At 40.6% G+C, this 22,931-nt stretch overlaps 1 protein-coding gene across 3 annotated transcripts in view; it reads left to right on the forward strand.

Moving 5' to 3' along the window:
- wu:fj29h11 (uncharacterized) overlaps positions 1 to 22,931 on the forward strand; it is a 50,702-nt gene that overhangs the window by 13,020 nt on the left and 14,751 nt on the right. For all 3 annotated transcript variants that reach the window (XM_063481690.1, XM_063481689.1, XM_063481691.1), the window contains 20 exons: positions 150 to 322; positions 1,498 to 1,722; positions 1,815 to 1,924; positions 4,072 to 4,287; positions 5,938 to 6,064; positions 6,153 to 6,372; positions 6,474 to 6,621; positions 7,279 to 7,456; positions 7,589 to 7,766; positions 8,385 to 8,511; positions 8,622 to 8,741; positions 9,310 to 9,460; positions 9,542 to 9,654; positions 10,200 to 10,350; positions 11,866 to 12,114; positions 12,310 to 12,522; positions 17,761 to 17,942; positions 18,060 to 18,243; positions 18,682 to 18,824; positions 20,356 to 20,537. In XM_063481690.1, the coding sequence (XP_063337760.1) occupies positions 150 to 322; positions 1,498 to 1,722; positions 1,815 to 1,924; positions 4,072 to 4,287; positions 5,938 to 6,064; positions 6,153 to 6,372; positions 6,474 to 6,621; positions 7,279 to 7,456; positions 7,589 to 7,766; positions 8,385 to 8,511; positions 8,622 to 8,741; positions 9,310 to 9,460; positions 9,542 to 9,654; positions 10,200 to 10,350; positions 11,866 to 12,114; positions 12,310 to 12,522; positions 17,761 to 17,942; positions 18,060 to 18,243; positions 18,682 to 18,824; positions 20,356 to 20,537 (3,390 nt within the window). The remainder of the gene's footprint in view (positions 1 to 149; positions 323 to 1,497; positions 1,723 to 1,814; positions 1,925 to 4,071; positions 4,288 to 5,937; positions 6,065 to 6,152; positions 6,373 to 6,473; positions 6,622 to 7,278; positions 7,457 to 7,588; positions 7,767 to 8,384; positions 8,512 to 8,621; positions 8,742 to 9,309; positions 9,461 to 9,541; positions 9,655 to 10,199; positions 10,351 to 11,865; positions 12,115 to 12,309; positions 12,523 to 17,760; positions 17,943 to 18,059; positions 18,244 to 18,681; positions 18,825 to 20,355; positions 20,538 to 22,931) is intronic.

A 22,931-nucleotide genomic window follows, 5' to 3' on the forward strand; every position in this document is an offset into this window, starting at 1 on the left:
GAGCTGGAAGTGAGCATGCTAGGTCCCCTTTAAAATGAGAAAAACCTTATGGGAGGATGAATGACTTAAAGATAAACTCCCCATCATTTCACAGGTCCAGTTTTCATGTCAGTTGCCTTTATCCTTCTGTTTTTCACATCCATGAACAGTGCTGAAGGTGGATTTGAGTCAGTGGGTCGGCTTGGTGAAATGTCCAAGGACCAGGCCCTGGCCAGCTTGCTCTCCTGCCCTCTGCTGGAGGATTTAAGTGAGTGGAGCCAGTGGGAGCTGATCTTTAAACCCCTTCACGGCTCCCTCAAGGAATTCATTGAAAAAAATGCAGGTAGGCACGAGGTATATTGCTTTGAACATGATCATATTTAGACTTTTTAAACTCAACTAAATGTGATGTATGGTGTGGCTGTAGCTCAGGAGATATAGCAGGTCATACTTGCTGAGCTACAGCATACAGTATTCCTGAGTCAGCTAACTTAGGCATGTTGTAGAAAGCACTTTGAGTGCTTAACTGTAACTTAGCCATATACAAGGTGTCCCATTTCCCATAAACCAGTGAACGGTGTAAAATGAAGTGATAAAACGGTACATCGTTCAGTGATACGGTATATGTGTAGACTGAATCCAGAATGAATCCTTGGTAATATAGAGTGCATTATTTTTACCTTCTGCCATTCAGTTCAGCTAATTATGCACAAACAAAGCCTTGTTTCGATATAAAGATATAAATAAAAAATGTTTGTTTCTGCTGTCAAAAAGTGCCAAACGTGTGTAGAAATCATGTTTGATTATCACATTAAGTCCACAAGAGGGCAGTCGATACAAGGTGAGACGTAACTAACACTCATTTCAAGTGTTCAACACTCATGCACTCATTTCAACATAAACATGACTACACACTGTAAAATAAACAGATGATTAGTTTAAGTTATATACTGTAAAATGAATGTGGAAGACACAGAGTGAGCACTGCTGTGACTGCAACAACAAGTGTAGCTGAAAACTGCAGCAGTGCCACACACAGCTGGTCCCACTTTTCCACGCTGTGTTGCAGTTGGGTCCTGCACTTTGAGCTCCTGCAAGCTCTTACTAAGATAAATATAACCTTATTTATTGAAGGCCTTAGTTTGCATTTTCTAAGTTTTAACATTAAAGGGGAGGATGACCACCACTGTGTCTCACATTGCACAGAGAAACATTTATCCTTTCACCTTTTGGTTTGGTTTTTCCACTTCAGCTTTTACTGTTTGAAGATGTTTAATTGTACTTTAGTTAGTTGTTAATTTTTATTAGACATTTGTACTGTTATTATATGGAGAATAAATGCCAGAGATAAGAATTTGGGAAAATGAGTATGGATATTAGAATAAAAACACAGAACATTATGAAAGCAGTTGACTCACATTCATTCACATTCATTTTGATGCGTCCTCTTGAGCAATTAGCAGCAATACAAAGCCATCAACAACTAATGGGTGATTTCATGTTTTACTTACTGCACAGGTAATACAGGTCTAGCAGCATTAGAGGTCACCCCTGGTGTGCTGTTTAGGATCACCACAGACACAGGAGACAAGCACTTCTCTAGTGCCACTACGGCCCTCGATCCCGTGGGCACAGCTGGCCACCTTGTGTCCATGGTGGTAGCTGACGGAATAGTTAACGCTCCCATAGCCCTCCTGAGCAACCACATGCAAAGCTCTCTGGCAGCAGCTGTGGCTAAAGAAGGTAGGTATTTAACAGGATAGATGATGGAAAATCATTTTGCTCCATAGAAAAGAATTATGCACAACTGGACTAACAGAATTTGTGTCGTTTAGATTTGTCCCTGGCTGAGGAGGATGTGTCATGTTACGACAAAGTTGCCAAGTTCCTCCTGGAGTGTCTCACACGAATCCCCACCAGAACCTGTCAGGCTCTTCTGCTGCAGGTCAGGAGTGGATGCTGAAAAATGCATCTCATGTCTTCTGCAGAAGGCTAGAAATTCAAGACCTGATATGTTACAGGTCCTTCTCAAAAAATTAGCATATTGTGATAAAGTTCATTATTTCCTGTAATGTACTGATAAACATTAGACTTTCATATATTTTAGATTCATTACACACAACTGAAGTAGTTCAAGCCTTTCATTGTTTTAATATTGATGATTTTGGCATACATAACTCATGAAAACCCAAAATTCCTATCTCAAAAAATTAGCATATTTCATCCGACCAATAAAAGAAAAGTTTTTTTAATACAAAAAAAAGTCAACCTTCAAATAATTATGTTCAGTTATGCACTCAATACTTGGTCGGGAATCCTTTTGCAGAAATGACTGCTTCAATGCAGCGTGGCATGGAGGCAATCAGTGCCTGTGGCACTGCTGAGGTGTTATGGAGGCCCAGGATGCTTCGATAGCGGCCTTAAGCTCATCCAGAGTGTTGGGTCTTGCGTCTCTCAACTTTCTCTTCACAATATCCCACAGATTCTCTATGGGGTTCAGGTCAGGAGAGTTGGCAGGCCAATTGAGCACAGTAATACCATGGTCAGTAAACCATTTACCAGTGGTTTTGGCACTGTGAGCCAGGTCGTGCTGAAAAATGAAATCTTCATCTCCATAAAGCTTTTCAGCAGATGGAAGCATGAAGTGCTCCAAAATCTCCTGATAGCTAGCTGCATTGACCCTGCCCTTGATAAAACACAGTGGACCAACACCGGCAGCTGACATGGCACCCCAGACCATCACTGACTGTGGGTACTTGACACTGGACTTCAGGAATTTTGGCATTTCCCTCTCCCCAGTCTTCTTCCAGACTCTGGCACCTTGATTTCCGAATGACATGCAAAAGTTGCTTTCATCCGAAAAAAGTACTTTGGACCACTGAGCAACAGTCCAGTGCTTCTCTGTAGCCCAGGTCAGGCGCTTCTGCCGCTGTTTCTGGTTCAAAAGTGGCTTGACCTGGGGAATGCGGCACCTGTAGCCCATTTCCTGCACACGCCTGTACACGGTGGCTCTGGATGTTTCTACTCCAGACTCAGTCCACTTCTTCCGCAGGTCCCCCAAGGTCTGGAATCGGTCCTTCTCCACAATCTTCCTCAGGGTCCGGTCACCTCTTCTCGTTGTGCAGCATTTTCTGCCACACTTTTTCCTTCCCACAGACTTCCCACTGAGGTGCCTTGATACAGCACTCTGGGAACAGCCTATTCATTCAGAAATTTCTTTCTGTGTCTTACCCTCTTGCTTGAGGGTGTCAATGATGGCCTTCTGGACAGCAGTCAGGTCGGCAGTCTTACCCATGATTGCGGTTTTGAGTAATGAACCAGGCTGGGAGATTTTAAAGCCTCAGGAATCTTTTGCAGGTGTTTAGAGTTAATTCATTGATTCAGATGATTAGGTTAATAGCTCGTTTAGAGAACCTTTTCATGATATGCTAATTTTTTGAGACAGGAATTTTGGGTTTTCATGAGTTATGTATGCCAAAATCATCAATATTAAAACAATGAAAGGCTTGAACTACTTCAGTTGTGTGTAATGAATCTAAAATATATGAAAGTCTAATGTTTATCAGTACATTACAGGAAATAATGAACTTTATCACAATATGCTAATTTTTTGAGAAGGACCTGTATATATTTATATCCAACTGAAATCTAGTTGATGTTTTGATTAGTTCGTGCTCTTTCGCAAAACGTAAACGTAAATGATCATATTTAGTGTTATTGGACATCGATGCTGGCACTATGTGTTGATGATTCCAGTAAACAGCTTTCAACCAACAAAAAGGGAACATGCGACAACATTTCAGTGTGTCCTGGAACACATGAGTGGGCAGCTTTAGCCTCTGAATTTAGTTTGTTCAGCTAAATCGCTGAAGAGGAGGCTGTTATTCAGTTGTCATGCCAACCACAGACTTAGATACAGCAGCTTTCTGGCTTGTTGGACATCTCAGAGCTAAAGCTCTCTCAAATTGTCTGCGACATCTATTCTCTTTTTGCTTTGCAACAATTTGTACAATACAATGTACATAACAAATATGTGTAATCAAACATCACGGTCATGTGCATTTAAAAAAGCTGGCATTTATGTTCTTCCAGGTGTTTTTGGAGCCCTTCTCCCTTGTCCTGGGCCAGGCCAAATCTAAACGGGTCCTGATGACCGTGGCTCAGTCGGAGCCGAGGTACATGAACTGTCTGCATCGTTTGGGCATCCTTCTAGGCATTCCAGACTGGATCAAAGACTACGAGAAAAAGCTGAACCCACCTCAGAGTCAAAGCTGTAACACATACTCAGCACCTGTGGACCAAGCCAAGGTCAGAGCACAACTGAGGAAATATATAAATGTAGCTTATATAGTACACTGGAATTGAAGAGTCCTTATTGTCGGTGACATATATCAGCACAACATCAATCCACAGAGTTATGGACTGTGTATTTAGAGTATACTGGAATCTCACTGCTGCTCAAATAAACATAAAAAATGTCATGCGGTATATGATAGCTGAGTTGTAAAATAAGCAGTAATAGTAAGAGAAAAACACAAAAAAGGGGAAAAAAGCAACATGTAAGAACTGGTTATAGTGGAAAGTCTGCTTTTTTTTAAGGGTATAATGCCAAAGCCCTACTGCCACGACAAAGCAGCATTGTTTTTATTGCGTAAAAGGAACTCTTGAGGTTCAGAATTGAGACTTATTATCACTAGATATAGGAGATATCTATATTTTCGTCTGCATCAGAGACTTCTTAAAGGGCAGATGTAAACTGCTGGATAGCTAACATTTGAATAGAATGTATATAAAATAGGTCCTGTGAGCCAAAAACCTAGATTTCTAGACATTTTTCTCCACTCTTGACTCTTGTATGATTTCTAGGACAGAGTCACATCAAGAAAAAAATATATTGTTAATCATTTTCAAAATTAATTTGAAATTTCAAGATTAAACACTAAAATGTATTTAGAGAAAAGGTTGGAAATGTGGAGATTACTGCGTCTACATATAACCCTCTACAAAATGCATTGTTAAACAAACTGATCAGCCAACTTGTGATACAACATACGTTGTCTTGGTTGCATATCCATAACTTTGCATCTGTCCATTACCAGGCTGTTCATTTTGTACAAATCCACTCTTCCACATTCTTGTGTTTTTCTGTCTGATCTTTTCTACATCCTTATTCTCATCACACAATATGTTTACGTTCTGAAGAGAAATCATTTCCTTCCTTGTTACTGAAACCGATTCTGAAGTATGATTTCACTAACTCCCAGGGCAGCTGTGGCAGTTTGTATCGAGACAACAACTGTAATCTCCACATTTCTACTTTTTTTTTTTTTTTCAAAATACAATTTCGACCTTATTCCCAAAAAGGTGGATAATAATTTTTTTTCTTAACACAGCCCAAATACTCGTTCGTAGATTTCAGTGATATTCCTGATGCAAGTCATTTTAGGCACGCAACTCTGGCTGTTTGCACGTGAGCGGCCTCCTGGTGGTTTTATTAAAATTCTGCAGAGGGTAATTAGAAAATGTACAATTAAAGGGAAATCAGCTTGTTTCAGACGTTGGATTAATTGGACGGCTACACAAAGGCCCACTATTAAATAACTAAGGATTATTTTGAACTTTGAATTGTGCAGAGAAACTCTGCGAGAATCCAAAGTATAAAAATGTGGAGCTCCTCACAGATCCCTTTTGCTGTGAGGAAACAGAGCTAACCAATGAAGTGCCATTAACTCATATTGATCAGATTGATTGGTCAGTGACAGCACAGTAAATTTTGGACATTATGTATCGTCATTAATCATTTGAAATGTGTGGAAAGTACAAAGCAGTGAAAATACAGAAATGTGAAGAAATACTCAACAATGTCGTCTACTAGTTGTAATTCTATACCAGTGAACTGTTGCTCAGCAGCATATTTCTATTATTAATGTATTCTTCTTACCTTTCTTATGTCTTCAGTCTAATTTGACAGATTCTGAGTGCAGCAGTCTGTCAGCTCTCAACATGAGTGAAGATGACTTTCTTGAGGATAACATCATGGACAACAGCTTTGAATCCTCCCAGCTGTACAACAGCCTACACCAAGGTGACTGAAAGTGGCTCTCCACTGCAGGATTTTGAACTTTAATACTGTTTTCCATTTTTGACATCTTTTACCAAATGTGTTCTTTAAGTCAACGATGAGCAAGACATAGAGGCTGAGGAGGAGGAAGAGGATGAAGAGCAGCTGTACGAGTTGGCCTCGGTGCCTAACGGAGAGATATCAGACGTCAGCAGCGACGCTGAAGGAGGCCAGGGCGAGGAACAGCTCAAAATGTCTGACGGAGATGAAAAGGAGGGTGACAGCTGTGAGTCCGAGGACACAATCCAGAGAGCCGTCATTGAAGACATCAGGTTTGTCACCTTTATGCATAACTGCTCTGTCTGTTTAAGTGTCATGATTTGGTTGTGGCTGCTTTGTCACTCTTTTTTGGTCACCTCTTTCTCTCTGACAGGAAAAGTGAGTTTGGCATCGGGGTGAAACTGACAGCTGAAGGCCAGAAACTGATGCAGGTCCACCAGGAACGACTGGGCCGCAGCTTAGACCGCCTCTCCACTGAACTCTACAGCAAGGACACACACTTTGTCCTGGAGCTCATTCAGGTAGAAATCTGAACGTGTTTATCAGAAGCTTCCAGAAGTTTCTCCATCCTGATTTCTTAGATTTTTTATATTTGTCACACTTTCAGGTTTCATATCATCAAACGTATTTTAAGATTATACGAAGATAACCCGAGTTAATACAATATGCAGTTTTTAAATCAAGATTATAGGTCATAAAAACCCAGAACAACTTCTAAAGAAGTGCAGGCCTCACTTGTCTTGTCGCACTTGGGTAATACAGTACGGAAATCATCTGAAACACACCTGCAAGTCCACCTCTGATTGGCTAAAAAAGGCCAAAATGAAGGTTTTAGCGTTGCCTAGTTAAAGTCCTGAGTTAAATCCGATTGAGATGCTTTGACATGAGCTTAATGTTTGGAAACCCTCCAGCGTGGCTCAATTAAAGCAATACTGTTAAGAGTGGGTAAATTTGGTGGATCTTAAAAATTGTCTGATGAACTGAAACGTGGCCAGTGTGACAAATAAGAAAAAATAAGAAATCAGGAAAGATAAAAATAGTTTTTAAAGATCTGTAAAACAAAAAACAGCAGTTTGATTGTGGGTCTAAAATTCAATGAAATGAAACTTCTTTGCTTTAGTATTTTGATTTGAATTTTGTCCAATTTCCTCCGAACTCTTTGTTTTCCTTTCTTTCAGAATGCCGACGACAACAGTTACCCGGCAGAGTCCGGTGTCGTTCCAGCGCTGGCTTTTATGGTGGAGCGAGACTGTATCACTGTCCTCAACAATGAAACCGGCTTCCAGGAGAAGAACATTAGGGCTATTTGTGATGTAGGCCGCAGCACTAAGGGAAAACACAAATATGGATACATTGGTAACTGTATTTGGCCCTCTTTCATTCTTCCACCATTACAACTGTGTAAAGGAATTTAAATTTTTTGTGTGTAGTGTTGGAGAACTTAAAACCACATAGACAAATGACGTTCGCCTGTTTTACTTCGTACAGGACAGAAGGGCATTGGCTTCAAGTCAGTGTTTAAGGTCACAGACTGTCCTGAGATTCATTCCAATGGCTTCCACTTGCACTTTGACAAGAACTGTGGCCCCATGGGATACATCCTCCCCCACTGGACTGAAGATACGAGGCCTCTGGATCCACAGCTGAAGGACATAAATCAGCACAGGTCGGATGACTTATTGATCCCAGTACCCTGAAAGTCGATCATCTAAATTGAATTGATCTGTTACCAGTTTCAGTATTTACGCCTGTGCTTTTCTTGGAGCTGTTTCTAAAAACAAACCTCTTATTTTAACTTTGGAGTTCAATATTACACAGTTGTGATAAACTATACTGCAAAGTGCAGCTAAAATCCATCTTTACCATCATCTCCCTATATATTTCATGTTTGTGAGATCCAAAGTAACAAACGGCATCTGCATTGTCAGCTTCTTGGTCAGGTCTGCTCATTTGTTGCCCTGTAATCTGTGGGGCTCTCAGTGGATCGCTGAAAGGCGCTGACTGTGTCTGTGCGCATAAATTGGCACATTGTTTGTAGGTCACCAGCTAAACATTCCTCTGCTTTTTGCAAGCGTGGTCTCACGATAATTTGCCCTGCATCAGAGTCTGACCCTCTTTGTTTATGTCCCCATTCTAGTATAAATAGTTGTATTCCTTGTTTATTGTTATAATACAGGCAATTTAGTTTGGTTATGGGGAAGTCAAAACATCTGTTTAACTTTATTAGCCGTCTGCTGCTCACATTAGACCCATGGTCTAGTTTTTTGTCTTCTTCTCTTTTCAGCTGGACCACTAAGATCAGCCTTCCTCTCCGGACTGAGAGCCATCAGACCAGGAACCTGTTTCATGACGTGCACCCTTCGCTGCTGCTCTTCCTGCATCGACTACGCTCCATCACCATCTACAATCAGGTAAGTCAACAACAAGCGCTTGCACATGTGTGTTTTTGCACATAAACCCACCTAAATGGATTAGGAATAAAACACCTTGTTGCTACTGTATTTATTGTGTCTATGTGCAGAGTGAGAAGCGTTTCATGACGATGACTCGTAAAGATCTCAATCACAATGTGCTCGAGGTGGAACACTCGGAGGGTACCGAGCGCTGGCTAGTGGTCAAAACCACACTGAAGCCCAAGAAGGTGATGCACACAAGCTAACTCACACAACTCACCCTTTTCAGGCGCACATATCATATCTGGATTTCAGAACAACAACTAACCATCTGTTCCTATATTCCATCCCTCCTGGGGCATAAATAAAATCTGCTGTGGATTTGCATTTCTCTGATGTTCTCCTGTAAATATGAGTGTTGATCGTTCTGCTCCTCAAATGTCTTTTCTCGGGTTTCCATCAGACTTTATGAACACTTATTCACTGGATAGTATTTTCACACATGCGGGCAGATAAACACCACCGAGCTGATTTTAATGATCTGTCAGGCTGAAAGGGTTCAGTAATACCTTCTCTTACTCCTTCAGCTGTTTTCCTTCTTTTATTTCCCAGAGGCAGCATCCTGTTACCTGCAGTTAGGTTATGTAAGAGAATGAGCAAAGCTGAGTGACAAAGGCTATTTGAGACACGCTGTGGTCTTGATTTTCTTCTCTTTTTTTTCCAGTGGCTTCACTTTTTGCAAACCCATTTGTGCAAGAAGTCAGCCTGTTAGCAAGTTGTTGGCTCTGTTGTGACATTGATTTGTGCCTCCTTCAGATCAAAGAGGATGTAGAGTCGACCGAGCTCGCTCTGGCTTTCCAGCTTGGCAGCGACTCCACAGGAAGTAACATTGTGTGCCAGCCTCAGAAGCAGCCCGTGTTTGCTTACCTGCCCCTTCGCAGTTTTGGCTTCCGTTTTATCATCCAAGGTGAGAGTGGAGATGAGAGCAGTTCATTCCGTTGGGTGAAGAACAAGTGCAGTCAATAACTGATGTCCGTTTCTTGTTTAGGTGATTTTGACATCCCTTCTTCTCGTGAAGATGTTGACAGAGACAGCTCCTGGAACCAGTGGCTCCGATCTGAAATAGCACAGCTCTTCCTCCAGGCCATGGATGTCTTCACTGTAAGACATAGCTGCAGAAATAGAGAAAAATAACCAAGAAAGTACAATATTATATGATACATGTGTATGAAATGTGTATGCACGTTATGTTGCAGTATGAAATCATTAGAAAATTATATGCACTAAAAAGTTGATTTAGAAAATGTGATTTAAGGATCGTTTACTGTGACATATCTGAGCAGGAGGACAAATTTGCTCAATCATAATAACCAGAAATTATGAGCAGAAAAATTTAATCATTCTATTAGAAGAGAGCATTAAAACTGCATACATTGATACATTACTTTGTAAAATAAATTCTGAGCAGCAATGAAGTTTATGAAATCTGATAATATGCAGATTTGGTATGTACCAGGAAATTACAGGTCTGTCTTTAATATAAGTCTATTTCCAATAAAGGCTTTGTTCTTTTTGTAGCTGAGGTAACTAAAGAAAAATTCTAGAACATAATAAAGTATTATTAGGCTAATATTAGATCTTGGTTGTGTCTCCGTCTGAAGAGAGCTTTTTCTTTTATTTCATATTCCATCCTCTCATTGTTCCAGAATCACCCAGAGTTCAAGGGACTGAAGGGCCTGTGCCAGTTCCTTCAGTTTATCCCCCTGTCTGATGAGGTTTTGGACTTCTTCAAACCTGTTGCCGGGCAGATTATTCAGCTGCTCAAGGGCAAATCCTTCCTGCCTACTCTCAGTTCAGGTATTACTCACACCTACCGCATGTGCAATTGAAAAAACTTGCAAACACATTAGGGTTTATAGCACCTTTCAATATAAAAATCACAAAGCGTAGCTTTGCTGCTTTTTCAAAAGAAAGAGGCCACAGCTAGGTTATCATAGTTAATTAAAACTAAACTAAAAACTAAAACGAGATGTGAAAAATAAAAGCAACACCAACAATTTCTAATGCAGAGTGTGATACAGATTAACTCAATTTGGGAATATTTGTTGAATGAAAAAAGCTCAAATGAACCAGAGATTTAACTTCATTTAAAGTTAAAGCTGAGTCAAAAGTTACCCCAAGGTTCCTGATAGAAGATTTAGTAAAGGTCGTTTTGTAATCAGGAGGTTGCCGGTTCGAACCCCAGCTCGGACAGTCTTGGTCGTTGTGTCCTTGGGCAAGACACTTCACCTACTGCCTACTGGTGGTGGTCAGAGGGGCCGATGGCGCGATATGGCAGCCTCGCTTCTGTCAGTCTGCCCCAGGGCAGCTGCCTCCACCAGTGTGTAAATGTGAGAGTGAATGAATAGTGGAATTGTAAAGCGCTTTGAGGGTCTCGAAAAGCGCTATATAAATGCAATCCATTATTATTATTATTATTATTATTAATAAATGTGGCAAGGGAACCTAAAGCTTCTATTACCTTAGGCACAAATTTATCAGAGGCACAAACAAGAACTTCTGTTTTTTCTTCATTAAGTTGAAGAAAATTGTCAACCATTCAAGACTTGTAGCTTTGAAATGTCCTTGTGGCTTAAAAGAGACATAACAGAATGTCATCTATATAGCAGGAACAAGAAATAACCTCAGAGTGTCCTAAAGAGGGAGCATATCTAACATAAACAATAAGGCCCCCAAAATGGCACCCTGCGGCACACTGTAGGCAAGAGAAGTGGAACAGGACACAGAATAGGATCGTTCAGGCAGATATGAGGAGAACCAATCAACCAAAGCAGAGCCCGATACACCCACCCAGTATCTCAGGCTATCGACAAAACCTGGTGGTCAGAATTTCGTTTTTTACGAGTTTAGGTCAAAGTGTCACTCTAAAGAGGGGCTGTTTTAGTAAGATGAGCAATGCAAAAGCCAGACTGGATAACCCCAATACTGCATTTGTCCAGAACATCTGTCAGCTGGTTAGCTACAAGCTTTTATAAAATATTTGCAAGAGTATAAGTATAAGCAAGGACTTAACTAGAGACCAGTGAAGCACTGATTACAGTTAGCACACAGGGACACAGACACGGGTAAACCAGTTTTAAACAAAAATGCAGGTAAAATGTTGAGTGAGCCACAGGATATGTTCATTGAGTCAACTACAAGTTTAACCAGCTCAGGTAAAGGTAAAAATCTTAAAAAAAAAACAGAACCAAAAAACAAACAGGTTGAGCTGGGGTAAGACCAGAGCACATACAGTAACATGTCAAAGAAATATGAAAGATTATTTCTTCACTGTAACCCTGTAAGCATTCCTTTTGCTGCTTTCCATCTCAGATGGTAAGACTGTGTACAAGCTGCCCTCCCAGGTGGCCGTCTGTCAGGACCCTGTGATACGGGAAGTGATTGGTGGAGGTGAGCTGGAAAAGCATCTGTCTCTGTCCTATCTGCATCCGGATCTAAGCCCAGCACCGCCCACCTCCCTGCTCACTCACCTGGGAGTCCGATACCTGCGGGGAACGGATGTTACCATAGTAACCACAGCCATGGCCAAGGAGCTGATGACAGTGGGAGGTATCCATTCAGGTGTGTGCAGAGCAACACTGGCATCTCACAGTGAGGGCAATATGATGCTGCATAGTTCAGCATATTGTCAATATTATAAATGGCTACATTTAAAAATATTCTATTTTATTTCTTTTTCATTCAATAGAAACAAACTGATGTTTTCTCTGCCTATGTAATGGCAAATCTGAACACCAGACTGTGTGTTACTTTCAGATGCAGGCCTACATCAGCTGGCCAGGCTGCTGGTTTGTAACTTCCGAGCTCTGGAGCATGGATACGGAGAGGCAGATTCCATCCTGCAGACGCTCAGAGAGCTACCCATAATCCCTCTAGCTGACGGACGTGCGGTGGCACTAAGTGTGGAAGGAGTGTTCTTTCCAATGGAAGAGAGCAAGACCAAGAAAAAGAAAGCTCAAGCACAGACAGGTAATACTCTGACTTTATAACTCTATTAGTGGCAGTATGTAGTGGCTAAGAGGCTTGATCTGTGAAATGTGATCGGTGATTAAATTGCAAACTGATATCTTGATTATGTGTGTCCTTCTGAAATAACTTTGCCTTGATTTAAGTCAAAGGATAGAATAGGAAAAGCCTAAAGTTTTGGGCTGAAAAGGGAAGCTTGCAGAAGTCCAAACAGCTTCACTTCCTCCAATGGCCACTAGAGGCTGCTCCAAAAGCAAGGCATTCCATTTGCTACTTTTAGCATAAAAAAACATTTTTACAGGCAGGTAAAAATAGCACTTGCTTTCTTAAAAGTTAATTTCAGCCCCTCTAACAACTGTGATTATTTTTTAATATAGAAAAGGTTAAACAATTCTCACATTACAGAACTTCCTTTCTTTATCTTCCTGGGTTTATCCTTTACTTGTTCTTGGTTCCTTTCTAGGCATCAATTTTTCTGGCTCATGTCAAGGCATTAGGGATTGCTTGTAGATGATTTATTCATTCGCTGTTTGTCTTACATGAGATTTTGCTCTGATTGGATGTTATTACAATTGGTTGTGGTCATGTGACCTGTCACGGGTGATTTGAGGTGGCAACATCTTGCATTTTGATGAAAAGCAGATGTACTTGAACGTCATACACTGCTAGAGGCAATAAATAAGGAAATGTGAGTTCTTCAGTGGGTGGAACTGTTTATTTCATGTACTGTTACTTTGCTATAATTTGCAAATATGTTCTCTGTGCACTTGTTAAATTAGCGTGTTAGCCGATAGCTTAGTACTCCAAACGCTGTTCTAAATACGATGCCTTTGACTGTACAAAAAAAACCCCCAAAACTACATTGCACTGACCAAATACTAACATCTTCAGCTTGAAATATGGAGTGAGTAAAAAAGTGGATGCTGTTATGGTACTGACACAAGGACAAGCGCCTGTAGTAGCTGTATACCTAGCTTGTTTTCTTCTTTAAATGGTTGCTAAACAAATTTGCTAACATTAGCTGATAACTTAGCCTTGCACCCTCACATCCAAATATGGTAACTTCTGGTTCCTAAAACCAATGTGAAGAGTAAAAGGCTTTAAAAGTATAATCCACAAAGAAATAGGCAACCTCACAATGGCCACATCAGCTTATGTATTACATACATAAGTAAAACTAAAACTACTGCATATTTTTAATACCGTTTCTTAACAGATGAATAGCTGCAGTATTGTGATAAAAAGAGAGGCCCAGTATACAGTGTACAGCTGCATGTAGAATTAAAGAAGAATTGTGAAAGAGTCAGCAGCAATGTCTCTGTGTTTTTGCTGCTTTGGTGCAGATAATTGCTCTGCACCTGCAGAGCATTTATAGATATGCATGTGATGATTGCACTTTGCTAAAACAAGCGTGAAAAAACAAAACAAAACAGTGAACCAGCAGTAGAGATGGAGAAAGGAAATCAGTGAGAATATAGGACTGTACGGTTTCACAGGTTTTCAGTTTCTAAAAATGTAACAAACTGATGTAGGAGAAACAAAAACGGATAAATAAGTATCACCTTGCTGATGGTGAGAAGTGCACATGTAACACTCTCCATCTGTGCTCACAAACCTCAGCCAGGAAATCCGTGCAAAGCTGGAAATTGTTGTGGAGCTTCATAAACTGAGTAAAAAATAGCACAGTGCATTACCTGGTACATTTGAATCAAGGCACTTAGGTAAACAGACACGGTAACAGACTACAGAACACATTCAAACTTTCTTTTTTAATGTCTGAGTAGATATAGAAATGGCATAGGGGGAAAGACTCTGACCTCTCGAAAAGGTTAAAAGGATCTGCGTCAGTAGCTTTGTCTTCTGTTTTCAAAGTCAGCAGACTCAGACATGCAGGTTAGCCAAGTAGGTGTATGACAAACTTGTACACAGTCTGCAGATGAAGTTGACCTCTTTCCAAGAATAAGCAGGCATGTAGCCACTCAGGTCGGAGCACGCTCGCACAAGCATTGAGGAACGGCACCGGTGTTGTGTTGTGCGTCATCGTATTTGAAAATGGTACCCAAAGCAGACGTTTAGAATGGCGAGCATGAATAATGGATTTTCACACTTTGATGTAAGCACCCTGCCGCTGCAGCTTGCTGGCTTTAATAGATGTGTAGTCTGAGTGGTTTAGTGTTTCTTTAAGGAGCCAAAGTGCTCGTGTTCCCCTCTCCCTCTGCTGCCTTTGTCTTTTTCTGGAATCTGTGGCTCACATAAGCATCACCAATGTCTGTCTTTCAAAATTGTTTAGATTAGACAAATATCTTACTTTCCTTAGAAAGGGGGAGGGGAGCATTTAAAAGAATGACATCTGGCTTGCTAAGGATCAATCTATAAAGTTTATAGAAAATTCCACCATTGTTTTAAGACCAAAAAATATGACAAATAGGGGTGGGCGATAGAAACGATATAAATTTGGCCAACGATAGAGATTTTGACTATATTGCTCTATCGCGATAGCGCATGTTGATGATGTCATCAAGCTGCGCCTGTTTTGGTCGAAAGCATCGCAGCGGCTAAAACCATTATCATCTGCAAATTATGCCGGGCGACAGTCATAGCAAAGAGATGAAGCACTTTTGTAATATGGGGAAAGCCAAAAACTGCGCTTCCTCCACTTCCGTAACATTGATTCATTAAAGTTAAATTCTCTCGCAGCTGTTCTATTCCCATGTTGTTGCAGTATATTAATAACTAACCTTGTATTGTGGATGAATAATCTCAGTTGTGCTCCTGACTGAAGTTTGGCCCGTGTATAGCATCCTGCTATGCGATTGCATTTGTCCCTAACCACCAGAATCCCTCACGTTAACTTTTATCGAGTGGAAAAAAAAGTTGGCGTTCATCCTCCAGCTTCACTGTGCTAATGTTATGCTAACATAGCTGTGTCTCTAGCAATCACGTAGCACAACATTATATACCAGGTAGTCCAACTTCAGTAACCCTGCAAATGCCACTGCTGTTTAGTTTCCTGTCTTCATTTATGTTGGAAGTGGTAGCAGAGCTGTACATTTTAATTAGTTTCAAAAATCTCTCAGTCAGAACATGGTATGAAATGTTTAGGTGGAAACTAGCGAGCTAACTTCCTGTTAACTTCTAACTCCGTTAAATTTAATAAATTCTGTTTTCATGGATGCATGGATGTTAAACTTAATTGTTACACCCGATAAAGCAGCAATGCTGATGATTTAATTAAAGATGAAAGAATTTAGACCGTTTTTAACTCTTAGTGTTCGTTTGACTTTGGGACCTGAAGCGGACAGAGTTTTGGACCCAGATTACTCCGCGAAGCTCCTCACTACGGCAGCCGTAATGCTCTGACAATCCATCAAGCAGTGCGGCTTACAAAAGTTGTACTAAAACATTTTTTAACAGATTTCTGCACGCCAAAATCGATTCGAGGTCAGTAAGCACAACCAGAATTCATACATAAGGCACACTCTCGATTTTTGAGAAAATTACAGAATTTTAAGTGTGCCTTATAGTGTGGAAAATACGTTATACAGAAGAAAAGAATATATCACGATATATATCGTTACCGCACATGCTTCAAATTATATCGCGATAGGAATTTTAGGTCATATCGCCCAGCCCTAATGACAAAATAGCTTTTAAAAAAAGCTTTTTGCACCAGATGTTTATTTGGGATGGCAGATCCATCATGTTTATCTAGAACACACCTGACCGTGAGTCATTAAAAAAATACCAGCAGCATCACAATGAATGCGACAAAAAAAAACGTATAAAGAGTAGATAGTACACTGGATCTGATAATCAATAATCTTGCTTCCTATAGGACAGCTGTTAGACACAGATTTCAGGTCAATACAGGGAAGTCGTTTCTAATAAAGCTGTTCTTCTCTGGATAAATCTTCCATTCCACCTGGGCGCCCATATTTCATCCAAACATAAACTTTTCCTGCCTTAAAGACCTCATGCTGCCCCTCTCACTTTTTGAAGGAAGATTTCCCTCGTGCTACTCGTGTCAGAACGTTTATTTTTCCACTCCTGCTCCTTGGTATGAATTGCCGTGTCGTTTCCAGAGAGAAAATGTTGCATCACATTAGAAGTAGCACAGCTGAACCTGTGCTGTTGGTAGATTTACCTCATCTGACCTGCTAATTTGTGCCGCTCTTGATGCATTGCGTTGGTTGTTATTGAAATGAACTGGCTGCTTCTGTGTTGGTTAATTAGCATATAGGAACACTGTGGACTCACAGTAATTCGCCTTGTGCAGTAAGTCTGACAGAAAGTGTGTGACCAGTGAGGTTTCAGATTTTAGGATTTGCTGCCAGAAGCATGGTCTTGCACGAGGACTAACAGTAAGGCTGGCTTTGATTTTGGGCATTGATCTGCCTCCTGTGGGTCGACTGCTTCATGTAAGAGCACTAAATCGTTTGAGAACAATAAAGTTTGACAAATTCTTGGCTAGTGAAAAACATGATTTTGAGTGCAAGGCTTCTATTCATAATTATGAAAAGCTTTTGTCACTGGAAACAGACTCAATAAAGAATGTTCGGAAAGTTGATGGGGAAATAATAAAAGTCAGAGTGAAATCTTTACTCGAGCTGGTTTTTCGGGTCAGTGATTGTAGATTAAATCAGCCTCGGTGCAGCATAAACCTCAGGCTCTGCTCAAAGGCGAGGTGAACAGAGATGAGTGTGATGGGTTTAGAGAGACAGCGAAGTTAAACACAGTGTTCTTCTGAAATATTGAGCAGCGCAGAGATCAGTGGGAAAGCGTTCCTTCAGATGCAAGCCTTAAAAGGAAGAAAAGTAGGTCACTGGAGGTTTTTACTTAAAGGTAGTTGCTGTGTTTTATTGTAGTATTGTGTTAAAAATTAAGACAGTGTATGAGTAATTCAAGATTTACCAAGAATTGTGTATTTCCCAAATCCAGGACAAAATGAGACTAGATGCCTGTTCAGAAAAAAACATCTTCCACATTTAGCACTTTGCCACAACAGCAGTCTTCTGCCTCTCTTCACATCTGTTACAGGCGAGTCTCTGAAGGGCGAGTCTGTTATGAAATGAACTGGAGTGACACTTTCTAGAGTCTGATGAAAAGGTTCACTCAAAAGAACTCAACTTTAAACAGGGTGGTTATTATATAACTTATAACCCTACAGTAAATGAGGAGCATGCAGTAGGTTTTGTTTTTGTGACCAGTTTGGTGATATAACCTGTACTTTTCTTCTCACAGGACCACTGGCTGCATTGTACAAGGATGTCAGTGTGGTTCACCCATCCCTGCTGAGCTGTTTGGAGCCTTTGGAAAGTCAGCAGGTTCGTGAGCTGCTCAGAAGACTTGGGGTTCACGAACTAGAGCCTCAAGAGCTGCTGGAGCAGCACATCTACCCTACAATAAGGAACAACAAATGGAAGGTAACAAACACTGTAAATGAATATGAGAAAAAAAATGATCAGTGATCTTTTTTAAAAAAAAATTGGCTGAATTTTCTTTCTTCTTTCTCTTATTTCTGTTTACCCTTTTCAATGAAGTCAAAGCCTACGCCTGTGGTTGTGAGTTACTTGGTTTTCATCAAGCAGCACTCGTCCTCTAGCCAGGAGTACTCAGACACCGCAGTACCCGTCCTCACCTCCAGGGGTCTGCTGTGCCCATCCAATGAAAGGGTGCATTTCTCTGAAGAGTACGGAAACGTCAACTTACCATCGAAGCTGCCTGGTAAGGAGAATCCCACAGCTTTTTTTAAAAGAAAGAATAACAGCTTTTGTTGTGTAAGGCGCACTGCAAGCCACTTTGCAACCCAACTTCACATCAAATCATCCTTTTCACGATGTGTCCGACATAGTCAATTAACACTGATTAAGTCTGCTGTCAATAATACCTGCTCTCTTCTCTGCTCGGGTCTTGCTGCTGCTCCCTTTGCCTGTGTGAAAGGGACAGCAACAGCCTTGCCACCAAATCTAAATATCAGTGTTCCTGTGACTATTCTTATAATATTCTAGTAACAAAGGCCCATGCATCACAGGTACCTTGTTTGTATGACTGAACAACTCATTTTAATCAGTTACATTTTCAGTTATCAGGTTCAGCATTTCTTTGTTGATATTCCTTCTGTAAACCTTCGTGTTGCTGACTGTTGTGTTTCCCGTTCACCAGGCTATGATTGGATCTTGCTGAGTCCCTGCTATGTGCAGACAGACGGTGATGTGGCAGGATGGAGAGAGCTGTTCAGTAAACTGGGAATCAAAGATGGTCTCATCATCCGCAAACAAAGACAAACACTCATTGCTACAGAACTGGTGAGGACGATATTCCTGAACTGTTACCTCAGCTAGAAAAGAATGACACACAGCTCACGCTGCACTGATCCAGTCAGATAGGCAGAAAAAGATCAGACAAAGGTCACGATGGCTCTGCATGTAAGCACAGGTGATAAAAGGCTATGGATGTGTTTTGTAAGGCCAAAATATTTAGTGGTTCCATGGACACCAGAGGAAAACCAGATTATATGTCTGCATCTGTGACTCATCGTGATGAGTAAGGTAGTGATTAAAGGACGAAAAGACTAACAATTATGAGTCGCACCAGGACTAGGAAGATCAATGGCTGCTTTGAGGATAAGAAGAAAAACAGGTGGCTGCTGAGAAATGTCACTCAGGCATAGTCGGAGGTGTGCAGATCACACATTCCTGACGCCTGTTTTAGACTGAGCCACAGCTACAGTGGAAAGTATGAGGATTTGTGATGATACTATCAGTTATGGTGTGACTGATACTACCTACATACAATGCTGGAAAATTGCAATAACATCATTCCTGTTTAAAAACACTGTATGCATCAGTCATTACTATTAACAAGTCATTACATTAAGGATTTTTTATGCTATTGTTAATGATGTTAAAGCAAAAGTAGGCTTTGTTCATCTGTGGTTAGGGCCATGATAAGAAGTCCTTCCAGAAGATCCATTTAGTAACTGTTCTAGAGCTTTTGGTTGTGTCATGTGCCGCCTATTAACAGTAGAGTTTGCCCACTTGTTGTAGGATTGTGAATGTATAAATTATCTGACTCAAACGGCTAATTCAATTAAGTTCAATTCAGTTTTATTTGTACAGCGCCAAATCACACCAACAGTCACCTCAAGGCGCTTTATATTGTAAGGTAGTTGTAAGGTAGATGTATTATAATTCATACAGAGAAAAAACAAACAATCATTTGATCCCCTATAAGCAAGCACTTTGGCAAAAGTGGGAAGGAAAAACTCCCTTTTAACAGGAAGAATCCTCCGGCAGAACCAGAACTGGACCTTGTGTTTTTTTGTCAGTTGAACAGTCAGAATCAAAAGTGATTCACAGTAGTTTTAAAACTGATTTATCTCATTAAACCATTTATCAAGCAAGTTAGCAGAAAGAAACAGTCTCTGATTACTTTACTTGCAACTATAGGCAACCTGAAACACATAAATCTAACAGTCTTAACAATTGTTTGTTGGTGTCTTATACTGTAACTGTATAAAAGTTGACAAAACAAAGTAAACACTAATGATTGAAGCGAGCAGGTTTTGGACCAATCAAAAAAAACTGGTTCTGGCTTTGTATGTGCCGCCAGCGATCAGTGTTCCTTGGACATGATCAGATTTCCTTCTTCTTCTTCTGGCTTTAGTAGATAACAACCTAAGAGAAGACAAGTTCAGTTTGCTACTGTAAGCCCATAAAGAAGCAAGCAATGCTTGCAGGACACCTCAGTCGATTTAACTTCAAATGGATTTGAACATTTAAAAGAGATGTCGATATCAGTGGTAAAGCTTACTTTTTTGCCATACTCCTCCACCAGGCCTCCAGCCCCTGGTCAGTCGAAAGTGCAACGTGGCGCCAAGTCCCAGGGGAGGGCTATGTACTCGACGACTACCCGTGTGAGGAATTTCACGCTCTGGCCACAGCAGAACTGCCTGGCTCCCTCTTGTTGCAGCAGAGAATGGCTTTGCTGGAGCTGCTGGAGGCCAACTGGGAAACCGGGTAACAATCACACCATGAAACACACCCTGAACATGTTCCCCCTCCTGTGTAATGTTTTTCCAGTGGATTTTGCCCAATTTCAGGAAACTAATGGTCAGACTAATGGGTTTGGGATTAGTCAGCATCAGGTGGCAATTCCTATTGTTTCTACTGTGGCCATTAAGTGATTACTGTGTTAGAGTGCAGACATTGTTTGGCATCCATCCGTCCATTTTCTTCCACTTATTGAGTTCAGTGTTGTGGGGAGACTGGAGCTTATCTAGGGCGAGAGAAAGTACACCGTGGACAGGTCACCAGTCTGTCGCAGGGCTAAAGCATAGAGACAGACAACATTTATCCTTAGAATTACCCGTTAACCTAACCCCATGCATGTCTTTGGACTGTGGGAGGAAACCGGAGTACCCATTATTAGAAATTCAGTGTAGTTTCATTTTATTTATAAAGCTCTAAATCACAACAACATTTGCCTAGATTTGCTTTATATTGTGAAGTAAAGAGCCTACAATAATGCAAAGGAAAGCCTAACAATCAGATGACCCCCTATGAGCAAGCACTTGGTGAGAGTGGGGAGGAAAAACTCCCTTTAACAAGAAGAAACCTCCAAGAGAACCAGACTCAGGAAGGGGGGTGAGGGGAGGGAGACAGGATAAAAGGCACACTATGGAAGAGAGCCAGAGATCAATAATAACTAATGATTAAATGCAGCGTGTCATATAAACACATAATGGAAAAAGTAGGGCCTGCTGGGAAGCCCCCAGCAACCTAGGCCTATTACAGCATAACTAAGGGAGATTCGTGGTCACCTGATCAGCCTTAAAGATAAACTTTTAAAAAATGAAAGTTTTACGCCTAATCTCAAAAGTAGAGAGTGGGTCTGTCTCCTGAATCCAAACTGCGAGCTGGCATTCTAGCATCCACAAGTAAACCTGCATTCTCAGAGTCAAGTGCACCATTGGGTTTATATGGTATTATGAAGTCTTTAATATAAAGTGGATTAAATAGCCTCTGTGTGTAAAAGGCCCCAGAATACACTGGAGCCCCGGACCTTGTTGCTGTGAGGTGACAGGGCTGACCTCCCCAGCACCAGCAGTTCAAAATCATTTCTTCCTGAGGGAAAAAAGCAGTGACACACCGAGCTTTTGTTTGGGCTTGAGCTCACACAGGCATCACATTCCTAATCTGGATTTAGGTGCTTTTAGTGCAGTCCCATCTCATGAGTTCCTGTTATATTTGTGTGGGAACAGACAAGAGCAGTTTAGGTAAGGAGGTCACCCAAACTCATGCCAGTGAGCGGCACACAGCTGAATTATTTCTCGCGTAGACTTTTGTACCAGCTGGTGCTATACATCACATTTTCAATGAATAATTAAATAAAATAAAATAAATAAAAATAAAAAATTGTTTTTGCGTGTTAAAACTCATTTATCATTTAGACTTTGGCTGACTGCCAAGCACTACCCTATAGGTTTTAAATTACAGCTATTTGTTGTGCCTGTCTGTGTGTCTGCTTTTGCTCTTTCTCCTTCGTTTGAATTATCAGCAGCTTCGTTTATGCTTGTAGTCCTTATCAACTGCACTGTTTTTAGATGGTGTGGCTCCCGAACAGTTCTCAAATGCATCACAGTAGTGTCATTTTCAGTTTCAAAACAGTGACCTTTGAAAAAAGGGACTAAAGCACATGAAAATAGAATGAATGAATAGTTAACAATGAATCTTTAAATCAAATTTCAAATACAGAATGAGTAAAAAAAAACAAAAAACTTACTACTAATGTACTACATGTCCCTTATATATACCATACCATTCAACAGCTCTAGAAACTGGTGTAATTCTTTCTTTTTCCTCCTATTTTAATCTGCTTTTTCTACTCTTTGCCCTGTATGATGTCAGTGAGTGGATAACCCTAATATGGTGATATCATTTCTGATCATGAAAGGGCAGCCAACCAGATGAAAGCTGGCTTGAAAGCTGGCTTAAATGCTGGGGGAGGGAGCCAAAACAGTTTCTTTTAGAAAGTAGGTGAACAGAGGGGCTTCACCAAGGCCCAATGTAAGAAAAATTAGGATCTTTTGAATGATGAATTATCCAAAGTCAGTCTAGTAAAGTCCAAATGGCTGGAAATTCGCATAGTAGGTCCACTTTAATAAAGAAAGTCAAATAGAGTGGCATTTATAAAGTACTTTTCTAGCCATGTTTACCTACTTATGCACTCATTCATGCAGTGCTTTATTCTATTCATTTTATGCTATACACACAATCTCACACACCTATGAATGCATCAGTTTAACATCACTTTAAGACAAGAAGCTCAGTTCAGCTGGAAAATTTTAAACTTCTAAAAGTCATCACAAAACCATTAAAACAGTAAATAGACGGGTTCTTATATAGAGCTTT

The sequence above is a fragment of the Pelmatolapia mariae genome, linkage group LG8 (genome assembly GCF_036321145.2).
Source record: "Pelmatolapia mariae isolate MD_Pm_ZW linkage group LG8, Pm_UMD_F_2, whole genome shotgun sequence".
In the NCBI taxonomy this organism is placed as follows: Eukaryota; Metazoa; Chordata; class Actinopteri; order Cichliformes; family Cichlidae; genus Pelmatolapia; species Pelmatolapia mariae.